At 41.4% G+C, this 12,572-nt stretch overlaps 1 protein-coding gene across 4 annotated transcripts in view; it reads left to right on the top strand.

Annotated features, from left to right (window-relative positions):
• Nucleotides 1–7,081: 7,081 nt before the first annotated feature.
• Nucleotides 7,082–12,572, top strand: part of ksr1a (kinase suppressor of ras 1a) — a 56,676-nt gene continuing 51,185 nt past the window's right edge. For all 4 annotated transcript variants that reach the window (XM_090186607.1, XM_090186605.1, XM_090186606.1 and 1 more), the window contains exon 1: nucleotides 7,082–7,568. In XM_090186607.1, coding sequence (XP_090042733.1) covers nucleotides 7,359–7,568 — 210 coding nt within the window. In that variant the 5' untranslated portion in view covers nucleotides 7,082–7,358. The remainder of the gene's footprint in view (nucleotides 7,569–12,572) is intronic.

Raw genomic sequence — 12,572 nt, 5'->3', positions numbered from 1 at the left:
ATAGGTACACTTCAACTATGACAGACAAAATGAGGGGAAAAAAATCCAGAAAATCACATTGTAGGATTTTTAATGAATTTATTTGCAAATTATGGTGGAAAATAAGTATTTGGTCAATAACAAAAGTTTATCTCAATACGTTGCCAACAAAGGGTATATAACAATGACAGAGGTCAAACGTTTTCTGTAAGTCTTCACAAGGTTTTCACACACTGTTGCTGGTATTTTGGCCCATTCCTCCATGCAGATCTCCTCTAGAGCAGTGATGTTTTGGGGCTGTTGCTGGGCAACACGGACTTTCAACTCCCAAAGATTTTCTATGGGGTTGAGATCTGGAGACTGGCTAGGCCACTCCAGGACCTTGAAATGCTTCTTACGAAGCCACTCCTTCGTTGCCCGGGTGGTGTGTTTGGGATCAATGTCATGCTGAAAGACCCAGCCACGTTTCATCTTCAATGTCCTTGCTGATGGAAGGAGTTTTTCACTCAAAATCTCACGATACATGGCCCCGTTCATTCTTTCCTTTACACGGATCAGTCGTCCTGGTCCCTTTGCAGAAAAACAGCCCCAAAGCATTATGTTTCCACCCCCATGCTTCACAGTAGGTATGGTGTTCTTTGGATGCAACTCAGCATTCTTTGTCCTCCAAACACGACGAGTTGAGTTTTTACCAAGAAGTTATATTTTGGTTTCATCTGACCATATGACATTCTCCCAATCTTCTTCTGGATCATCCAAATGCTCTCTAGGGAACTTCAGACGGGCCTGGACATGTACTGGCTTAAGCAGGGGGACACGTCTGGCACTGCAGGATTTGAGTCCCTGGCGGCGTAGTGTGTTACTGATGGTAGGCTTTGTTACTTTAGTCCCAGCACTCTGCAGGTCATTCACTAGGTCCCCCCCCCCCCCCCCCCGTGTGGTTCTGGGATTTTTGCTCACTGTTCTTGTAATCATTTTGACCCCACAGGGTGAGATCTTGCGTGGAGCCCCAGATCGAGGGAGATTATCAGTGGTCTTGTATGTCTTCCATTTCCTAATAATTGCTCCCACAGTTGATTTCTTCAAACCAAGCTGCTTACCTATTACAGATTAATTCTTCCCAGCCTGGTGCAGGTCTACAATTTTGTTTCTGGTGTTCTTTGACAGCTCTTTGGTCTTGGCTATAGTGGAGTTTGGAGTGTGACTGTTTGAGGTTGTGGACAGGTGTCTTTTATACTGATAACAAGTTCAAACAGGTGCCATTAATACAGGTAACGAGTGGAGGACAGAGGAACCTCTTAAATAAGAAGTTACAGGTCTGTGAGAGCCAGAAATCTTGCTTGTTTGTAGGTGACCAAATACTTATTTTCCACCATAATTTGCAAATAAATTCATATTTTTCTAATTTTGTCTTTCATAGTTGAAGTGTACCTATGATGAAAATTACAGGCCTCTCTCGTCTTTAAGTGGGAGAACTTGCACAATTGGTGGCTGACTAAATACTTTTTTGCCCCACTGTAAGTAATCAAAAGAACAAGTATAAATAAATCCAAGTTCCTTATATTAAGCAAACCAGATGGCACCATTTTCTTGGATGGAATATGAATGACATTCTTCCAATATGCTGTGACAGGTCCCATGTTGCTCAGTTGGTGGAGCATGGTAGTTAGTCTTGTCCCATCGCTGCAACTCTTGTATGGACTCGGGAGTGGCGAAGGTCGAGAGCCATGCGTCCCCCGAAACACGACCCCGCCAAGCCGCTGATTCTTGACATACTGCTTGCTTAACCCGTAAGCCAGCCGTACCAATGTGTCTAAGGAAACACTGTACAACTGGCGACTGAAGTCAGCTTGCAGGCTCCCATAAAGGCCTGATTGGTGGAGTGCTGCAGAGATGGTGGTCCTTCTGGAAGGTTCTCCCATCTTCACAGAGGAACTCTGGAGCTCTGTCAGTGTCCATCGGGTTCTTGGTTACCTCCCTGACCAAGGCCCTTCTCCCGCGATTGCTCAGTTTAGCCGGGTGGCTAGCTCTAGTAAGAGTCTTGGTGGTTCCAAACTTCTTCCATTTAAGAATAATGGAGGCCACTGGGTTCTTAGGGATCTTCGATGCTGCGTACATTTTTTTTAGTGTCCTTCCCCAGATCTGTGCCTCGACCCAATCCTGTATCTGAGCTCTACGGACAATTCCTTCAACCTCATGGCTTGGTTTTTGCACTGACATACACTGTCAACTGTGGGCATTATATAGACAGGTGTGTGCCTTTGCAAATCATGTTCAATCAATTGAATTTACCACAGGTGGACTCAGTCAAGTTGAACAGACATCTGAAGGATGATCAATGGAAACAGGATGCACCTGAGCTCAATTTTGAATCTCATAGCAAAGGGTCTGAATATTTATATAAATAAGGTATTTCTTTGTTCTTTTATATATATATATATATATAAATTAACAAACATAAAAATAACAGTTTTTGCTTTGTCATTATGGGGTATTGTGTGTAGATTGAGTTTTTGTATTTAATCACTTTTAGAATAAGGATGTAACGTAAGAAATTCTGGAAAAAGTGAAGGTCTGAATACTCTCTGAATGCACTGTATGTAGCTAGATATGTATAAATTGAAATGGTTTAAACGATTTATGATCTTGGGGATGTCACTACCATAAACTATGTAGATATGCCGTAGGTAGCAAGAAAATAATCAATGCTCAGGGAATCTTACTCAGCCGCAATTTTCTTGTTGTGTTTCACCCTCTTCTCTGCTATTTACCCCAACTGATTAAACACAGCTGAAAATATTCTGATATGTTCTGATATTCTATGTGTTCCATAGCCTAGTATGGTATAGTCCTTGTGGGTGGATTTTTTTTTGGACCAATTTATAATTGGTTTTGTTATTGCATTCTCTAGCTATACAAGAGAGAAAATATACAACTCTGTTGGCCTTTTCTGGAATACAATTCAGTACAAATGGCAAGACTTTTCAATATCAGTCCTACCCTGAAGAAAATACTGTTTTAGCAAATGCAATTTAGATGACAATGTCTTCTTATCAGACCACAAACCTAATTATCACCATGTCTAGCTGTAGCTTCCCTCTACTTTAACAAAGGTGAACTTATAAATTCTAGATTACTTGGCAACTCTTTATAGATTGTGTTACACTGAAATAGGATATGTTCTAGCTATACCACAACTAGAGGGTTACGTGTTCTTATGTAAGCCAGGATTTCATTTCAGTCTGAGCATTTTTTTTATTTGGGTTTGCGTGATTGTTTAATTATTCTATTGTCCTGTGTGTTGGTCAGGGGGCACCTGCGACTTGGCATAATTATATTTTCTTCCATGTTACCGTAGCTCCCTCCTAAGGATTGTGTGTTACATGAATGTACAGTATAGAGCCAATGTTGATTAAAACATGAACCATTTAGAGTGCACGTCTTTGGGCTTGTTATCCTGAATGACTCACCATCAAACCAATCAGAAGACAAAATGTATTTAATGCTAATTTGTGATTCTTACTGTACGCATTATACTGTATTCCTCTATTTTCCTATTTGAAAAAGCATATATGCTGGAAACTTATCAGCCAATTACATTACAATTCATGTTATCAAATGCAGGTTGAAGAAAAAATGGATGTTAATGCTTTTTATGACTTGTACAATTGATTTCTATCTGTGGGAGACATGCTGGTGTAGATCTAGAGAAATGATCTAATCTAGTATTGTATAATCTCTTTACTTCTCAACCTAATTCAAAAATAGGAAAATATACACTTCTGTCTTTTGCATTTTCAAGATAACTTTCATAAACAAATATTTTCTTATACTGCTTTTGTTTGCTACGTGAATAATACAGTTGTGTTATACCCCGTGTTCTTGGTCTTTTTCTGTGTGACAGATGTTAAATCAACATAGAACTATAGTAGGGCATGTTATATCTGATGTATGTTGTATGTGCCAGTGTGTGCTCCCATGCTCTGTAGTTTAAAGACGAGTTCCCAGAATATAACATTGTGAGCGGACATTCTTTCCCTTCCCTCTATTGTCTCTGTTTCCTGTTAAGTGTGAATGAAGGATCTGCCAGAGTTGCCTCATGCCTAAGTATCTAGATGCCTAATTTAAAGGAAGTGACATCAACACTGACTGAGAACTGCCACTGATTTTTTTGCAGGTTTACTTCTAAGTGCTCTATTTGAGTCTGCATTTACCATAGGTATCCTATTAAATTTCTAGGATTAATTAGTATTCTAATTCCTAAAAATATGGTGTTTACCATTTTAAATATGGTATGTCAGACATATCACTTTTATTTCTGTTTTACGTAAATACCTGTGCTTTCATGCTTGGTACAAAGTAATTACACAGGTTATTTCTCTGGAATAAGCCTAATGTAAACTGTTGCCATTTTATTCAGTTTCTCATGTCCAATGCATCTCCTGACTTGACAAGGACTATTTGTGATAGTAATCAATGCTGCTCAGTAAAATTATTCAATCTCACTGCCTCTACTTTTTCAACTAAGTTAAAGGCCCAGTGCAGAAGATGTGATTTTTCTGTGTTTTATATATATTACCACACAGAGGTTGGAACAATATTGTGAAAATTATCATAATGCCCTTTTAGTGTACTAGTTATTTGAAATGACCACCTGAAATTTCTGCCTGTTTTGGTGGGATGGAGTGTTGGCCTGCCTGGTGACATCACCAGGGGGTAAATTAGATAATAAACCAATAAGAAATAGTTCCAAACCTCTCTTCCAATAACAGCTAGATTTCTGATTTCCCCTCCCCACTCAGACCACCCCCAGACTGTCCTAGCAAAATTATTCCTTGAGAAAATGCTCTTTGCTACGAAGCTATTTTGGTTTATTTTTTTACAATTTCCATTTAAAACAATCACAGTAAAGTACTTAAATGTTACATAAATAATTTAATATTGAGATCAACACGGCTGCGTTGGATCTTTAATGGTTTTGGAGTTTGCCCACTGAGCTCTAACGGCAAACCTACTTTGCCCAGTAGATGGTGCTCTACACAAATGTATTTAGCTTCATCGCATCTGCATCCCATGTGCAGTTTTTCCTCATTGTATTTCTTCCGATAGTACTGTATGACACATCAGTGTTTTTTCTCTTTTGTTATCATGCTAATCTCTACCATATTACCCCCAGTATCTTGATTGTCCTTGCTCTTCTGTTTTGTAGTTCTATTCTTTATTCCTCCCTTGCCGTCAGTCTTTCTTTGTCTCTGCATGGCCTCCCGCGGTAGTCATTGCCACCCCTGTCCTGAAGGGGGCTCCAGCCTGTATGTGTTGTAGTGGCAACTGGGCAAGCAGGGCTGGCTATGGCTGAGTGACATGCATGTTGGTGTGATTAAGCCTGTCAGACCTTTATGCTGCTAATTGCATGGCAACTGCATATGGAGCTTTAATCTAAGCCTGACTGTCCACCCTGCTCCTCAGATCATGCCTGGTTCTGGTGTCCCCCTCCCTGTCCGAGGTTGGGATTGGGATGTTTAATGTCCCTTTTTACATATGTGGTGTGTCTAAACTAGACATGTGAACCTCACACTCAAGACTTTACAATTTAGATTGTACAACAGGCAGGCTGTGTTGTTATGGAGCAGCAGGCCGTGTTGTTATGGAGCAGCAGTCCCAGTGTCTGTGGCCCTTCCTGGGCTCATCCTCTCTCCTCAGACCTGCAGGGTTGGCTCAGGAGATCCCTGTCACAAAAGGACACGCAATCAGATTGAATCTGATGCAACGCTGCCTGGGAGGCTTGCCCCTACGCTAAGATGCAGCAGCCTGGCTGGCCAATGGGGCTGCAGTACAAACCGCCTAAAAGGCCGCCAGGCCGAGTGGGCTGGCAAAGGATGTGTGTGTCTACCCTCAGCTCAGCAAGTCATGTCAACAAGCTGACAAGTGCCTCCTTTCCTCACTCGTCCTATTGCTTTCAGACCAAGTTGTCAGCTTTTCTGTAAATGAGGCCTTGCTGAATTTGGGGGAATTCTACCTTTGAGAAATTGCTTTGCTTACCTTGATGCTCTCTGTGCCTTACCCTTGGCAAGAATGTAACAAGCTCAGTCCAATACACAAAAAAAAGGAGAGCACGTTTCTGGAAACGAGACCTACTCTTTGAGTGTGTAGGTGATGTAAAAGGTGGCAGAGTCTCCGGAGTCTAAGCCAGGACACACGTTGATGTCAGTGTGTGTCTCTAGTCAGCATTGGTATGTGGGGCTGAGAAAGCAAGAGGAGAGCGGTCACATACCCTGAAGGTGACAGTGGGACCTTATAGGGGATTACCTTGTAATCTGCATTTAGGATGAGTGCCTACTAAAATAGCTTATTTTGTGCTCTGATCTCTCTCGATGTAGTGTCTAAGTGTGTGGAGTCATAAGCCAGCACCCACATGTGCTTATCCAGGACAGGGTTCACTCATAAGGGCTTACATTCACCAGACTCGCAGCTCAAATCTTGCCTTTGTGATCCTATCACCTTCCCACTCTCATACATGTGCAGTTTTGTTCCTCTCAGAGTTAACATTATGGGGAAACCCTGCACCCTGGTCATTTCATTTAAGGTGGGATGCGGGCAGTGTGTTTAAGGAAAGCAAGGCATTGTTTATAGTCCTGTGTCAGAAATAAGAGAGGAGAGGGTAAGTGATGTAGATGGAGAATTCCAGGGACACATCACATGTGCTTACAGATCCAGAGTGAACATTGCTGGCCCTCACACTGATTCACTCCACAATGTGATTGGGTCTAATTCTGCACATTATAGCATGTCAAGTAGCAAGTGTCAAGTTCACAGGTTGTGGAGTATTATTGTGCTAATATGACTGGGTAGAATACTGCAGTAGATCTCGGCATCATCGCTTCTTGTTCTATGGAGCGATATACTTCAGCTCAAGGTGTGTGTGGTGAGGATAATTTGTTGGCAAGACTTTATAAGAAAATATTTTTATTGGTCCTCTCAAACCGGCTAGAGAACCAGCGACGTTTAGTCAGGACAATATGCCCAAACTGAGACACGTATTTATTAAACCCCAAATCAGCGGATGCCCAGCCATATTAAAAGACTTCATTTCCCGACCTGCAACGGGTCCGTGATGTCTCCAACAGCTGACAGACGATAAAAGCCTAGGCGAGAGCTTTCAGCAGGGGGAGAGAGTCTCTCGGCAAGGACCCGAACACTGTTGGACTTTGGATTGCTTTAGACCAGGATATTGATATCGAACATTTTTATTTCTATATCCGAATTTGGCGCTTTTTCTGCTCAATTTTGGGACATTTTGTTGAGTTCCATAACATTGCGTAGCTGGTGCATGTGCATTTTAAAGCGCATCTACCCCCTAAAGCCGTGCCCAATGCCGAGGAATGGATAGTGTGTCTGATAAATTTGGAAAGATGGTCGAGAGTGATGAGCAGTCGGAGAGGGATAGTGGCGGTGGCGCAGCGATGGCCGCGCTACACCAATGCGAACTCATCCAGAACATGATTGAAATCTCCATCTCCAGTTTACAGGGGCTCCGGACCAAATGCGCCGCGTCCAATGACCTCACACAGCAAGAGATACGTACTTTAGAGGTAATTAACTCTTGAAAACGCATAAATACGGCGGTCCAAACTGCGGAGTTATACGTATGTCTGCCTGGGCTGCATTTCTTTGGTGGCTAAGCTAGGCGCTCCATCAATTTCCTCATGTTTTGCACAATACACTGCAGTTGTTTGCTGTATTGCGCGATGCTATACATGATTATTTAAAGAATAGGCCTACATTTAAACATGCACGATGACTTCCCACATTGTCTACTATTGATATAGCTATAAATGGACATTGTCACTGACGTTGATCTGGTTACTGTGACCTCTTTCTCGAGGTGAAATATTTGGCTGGAAACCCCGGAATTTTTGCAGCAATGTATTGCGTGTTGATGGAACGGGCAAATTCCTCACATTTTAATTATGTTCTTGTTCACGATTCCGCATTTCTGCATCAGACAAGCCAAGTTTGGGGACAAAACGAAATGCAACATGAAATAGCAGAGCATTTCTCGGCAATGGTAAATGCTCCTCATGCCAATAATCTAGATAATTTCCCTGAGTATATTTCTGAGCCAATTAAGGACAATATGTTTTTTTACTGCGTTCCCTGCACCTGGCTGTGTGAACAAAATAATTTCAGTCGTGTCTGGGATGAGTTGAGTAGCGTGTGCAAACAGTTCTGAGGAACCAGAGTTTAAATTGCGCAACGGGTGATGGCCTACATATCGGCTCCAGTCTTTAGGCCCAAAATATGGTAGTGTTTAGTAGGAAAATATTATATCAAAGTAATAAAATAATACGGAAAATGTAGCCTATTATAGAGCAATCACATACTCATGGGCATATACACTGCGTGTACAGAACATTAAGAACACCTTCCTAATATTGAGTTTCGCCCCATTTTGCCCTCAGTGTGGATGTCCTTTGGCTGGTGGACCATTCTTGATACACCGAGAACTGCTTAGCGTCAAAAAAAACGGCAGTGTTGCCATTCTTGACACACTCAAACCGGTGCAAATGGCACGTACTACCATACCCCGTTCAAAGGCACTTTTGTCTTGCCAGTTCACCCGCTGAATGGCGCACACATACAATCCATGTACAATCCATGTCTCAAGGCTAAAAAATAATTTTATAACTGGTCTCCCCTTCATATTCACGGATTGTAGTGGATTTAACAAGTGACCTCAATAAGGAATCATAGCTTTCACCTAGTCAGTCTGTCATGGAAAGACCAGGTGTTCCTAATGTTTTGTACACTCAAGATCCCAAATCAAACTTTTTGTCACATGTGCCAAATATAGCAAGTGTATACCTTTACTGTGAAATGCTTACATAACAAGCCCTTAACCAACAGTGCAGTTCAAGAAGAGTTAAGAAAATATTTACCAAACAGACTGAAGTCAACAAAAAAAAGTAACACAATTAGAATAACGAATATAAATACATGGGACACCTGTACCGAGTCAGTATGCAGGGGTACAGGTTAGTTGAGGTAATTTGTACATGTAGTTGGGGGTGAAGTGACTATGCATAGATAATAAACAGTGAGTAGCAGCAGTGTACAAAAGGGAGGGGGGTCAATGTAAATTGTCCAGTGGAGATTTTTATTAATTGTTCAGCAGTCTTATGGCTTGGGGTTAGAAGCTGTTGAGGAGCCTTTTGGCCCTAGACTTGGTGCTCCGGGGGTGTGTGTGTATGTATGTATGTATGTATGTGTATATATATATATATATTGAACTTTGCGACCTTTTGCCACATTTCAGGCTTCAAACATAAAGATATAAAACTGTATTTTTTTGTGAAGAATCAACAACAAGTGGGACACAATCATGAAGTGGAACGACATTTATTGGATATTTCAAACTCTTTTAACAAATCAAAAACTGAAAAATTGGGCGTGCAAAATGATTCAGCCCCTTTACTTTCAGTGCAGCAAACTCTCCAGAAGTTCAGTGAGGATCTCTGAATGATCCAATGTTGACCTAAATGACTAATGATGATAAATACAATCCACCTGTGTGTAATCAAGTCTCCGTATAAATGCACCTGCACTGTGATAGTCTCAGAGGTCCGTTAAAAGCGCAGAGAGCATCATGAAGAACAAGGAACACACCAGGCAGGTCCGAGATACTGTTGTGAAGAAGTTTAAAGCCGGATTTGGATACAAAAAGATTTCCCAAGCTTTAAACATCCCAAGGAGCACTGTGCAAGTGATAATATTGAAATGGAAGGAGTATCAGACCACTGCAAATCTACCAAGACCTGTCCGTCCCTCTAAACTTTCAGCTCATACAAGGAGAAGACTGATCAGAGATGCAGCCAAGAGGCCCATGATCACTCTGGATGAACTGCAGAGATCTACAGCTGAGGTGGGAGACTCTGTCCATAGGACAACAATCAGTCGTATATTGCACAAATCTGGCCTTTATGGAAGAGTGGCAAGAAGAAAGTCATTTCTTAAAGATATCCATAAAAAGTGTCGTTTAAAGTTTTCCACAAGCCACCTGGGAGACACACCAAACATGTGGAAGAAGGTGCTCTGGTCAGATGAAACCAAAATTGAACTTTTTGGCAACAATGCAAAACGTTATGTTTGGCGTAAAAGCAACACAGCTCATCACCCTGAACACACCATCCCCACTGTCAAACATGGTGGTGGCAGCATCATGGTTTGGGCCTGCTTTTCTTCAGCAGGGACAGGGAAGATGGTTAAAATTGATGGGAAGATGGATGGAGCCAAATACAGGACCATTCTGGAAGAAAACCTGATGGAGTCTGCAAAAGACCTGAGACTGGGACGGAGATTTGTCTTCCAACAAGACAATGATCCAAAACATAAAGCAACATCTACAATGGAATGGTTCAAAAATAAACATATCCAGGTGTTAGAATGGCCAGACCTGAATCCAATCGAGAATCTGTGGAAATAACTGAAAACTGCTGTTCACAAATGCTCTCCATCCAACCTCACTGAGCTCGAGCTGTTTTGCAAGGAGGAATGGGAAAAAATGTCAGTCTCTCGATGTGCAAAACTGATAGAGACATACCGCAAGCAACTTACAGCTGTAATCGCAGCAAAAGGTGGCGCTACAAAGTATTAACTTAAGGGGGCTGAATAATTTTGCACGCCCAATTTTTACGTTTTTTGATTTGTTAAAAAAGTTTGAAATATCCAATAAATGTCGTTCCACTTCATGATTGTGTCCCACTTGTTGTTGATTCTTCACAAAAAAATACAGTTTTATATCTTTATGTTTGAAGCCTGAAATGTGGCAAAAGGTCGCAAAGTTCAAGGGTGCCGAATACTTTCGCAAGGCACTGTGTGTATGTATATATATATATATATATATATATATATGCAACAATTTCAATGATTTTACGGAGTTACAGTTCCTAATAAGGAAATCAGTCAATTGAAATAATTTCTTTAGGCCCTAATCTATGGATTTCACATGATGGGGCAGGGGCACAGCCATGGGTTGGCCTGGGGGGGGGGCATAGGTCTGGGCTGGCATCTGCAGTTATGAGGCCAGTTGGATGTACTGCCAACTTCTCTAAAATGATGTTGGAGGCAGCTTATGGTAGAGAAATTAACATTCAGTTCTCTGGCAACAGCTATGGTGGACATTCCTGCAGTCAGCATGCCAATTGCGCGCTCCCTCAACTTGAGACATCTGTGGCATTTTATTGTGCACCTGTGTAATGATCATGTTGTTTAATCAGCTTCTTGATATGCCACACCTGTCAGGTGGATGGATTATTTTGGTAAATGAGAAATGCTCACTAACAGGAATGTAAACAAATTTGTGAACAACATTTGAGTTTTTTTTTTTGTGTGTGTGAGATGTTTTATTTCAGCTCATGAACATTGGAACCAACACTTATATTTTTGTTCAGAATATTCTCTGCTGTCATGACATTTGTCCAGCCTGCATTCAGTCGCCAACATCCACAAAGATGTATCAATAACCTACTCTTTATGCAAATTGAATGATACTACTGATATGCTTTCATGCTCATCACATTTGAATGAGATTGTCAGGTTTCTATTTGAGGAAAGCACATGCTATTACTCTTCCCTTCAGGGATTTTTGAAGAGTGCATTTTCCTTACGTTTCATGCATCTTCAACATCTGAGTTGTGAAAAGGTTCGGACTTCTTGAGTGGTCATTGAACTGCAACACTAGTTATGGTAAACCTGTTTCAGGACAAAGAAAGACTTCAAGTGAGTGTCAGAAATAGAAAGCAATGAGTGGGTGCTCTAGGCTCACTCTACAGTACGCCTTTTACCGTCACCACACACACTGCCACTTTCACTTCTTCCTTCACACTGGGTTTTCTTGTTAGTTCAGGATGTCCATCACTGAGGAAAACTGGATCGTTATGGTCTGCTCACCCTGCCTTATAGACATTCAACTAGCAATGATCAATCAGAAGCTGTGTTTCTCCAGGCCGTACATACAGTGGGGCAAAAAAGTATTTAGTCAGCCACCAATTGTGCAAGTTCTCCCACTTAAAAATATGAGAGAGGCCTGTAATTTTCATCATAGGTACACTTCAACTATGACAGACACAATGAGGGGGAAAAATCCAGAAAATCACATTGTAGGATTTTTAATGAATTTATTTGCAAATTATGGTGGAAAATAAGTATTTGGTCACCTACAAACAAGCAAGATTTCTGGCTCTCACAGACCTGTAACTTCTTCTTTAAGAGGATATTCTGTCCTCCACTCGTTACCTGTATTAATGGCACCTGTTTGAACTTGTTATTGGTATAAAAGACACCTGTCCACAACCTCAAACAGTCACACTCCAAACTCCACTATGGCCAAGACCAAAGAGGTTGTCAAAGGACACCAGAAACAAAATTGTAGACCTGCACCAGGCTGGGAAGACTGAATCTGCAATAGGTAAGCAGCTTGGTTTGAAAAAAATCAACTGTGGGAGCAATTATTAGGAAATGGAAGACATGCAAGACCACTGATAATCTCCCTCGATCTGGGGCTCCACGCAAGATCTCACCCTGTGGGGTCAAAATGA

This window comes from Oncorhynchus mykiss, chromosome 10 (assembly GCF_057628025.1).
Source record: "Oncorhynchus mykiss isolate SJ-2025 chromosome 10, ASM5762802v1, whole genome shotgun sequence".
NCBI lineage: Eukaryota > Metazoa > Chordata > Actinopteri > Salmoniformes > Salmonidae > Oncorhynchus > Oncorhynchus mykiss.
This window is presented reverse-complemented; position numbering and strand designations above follow the sequence as displayed.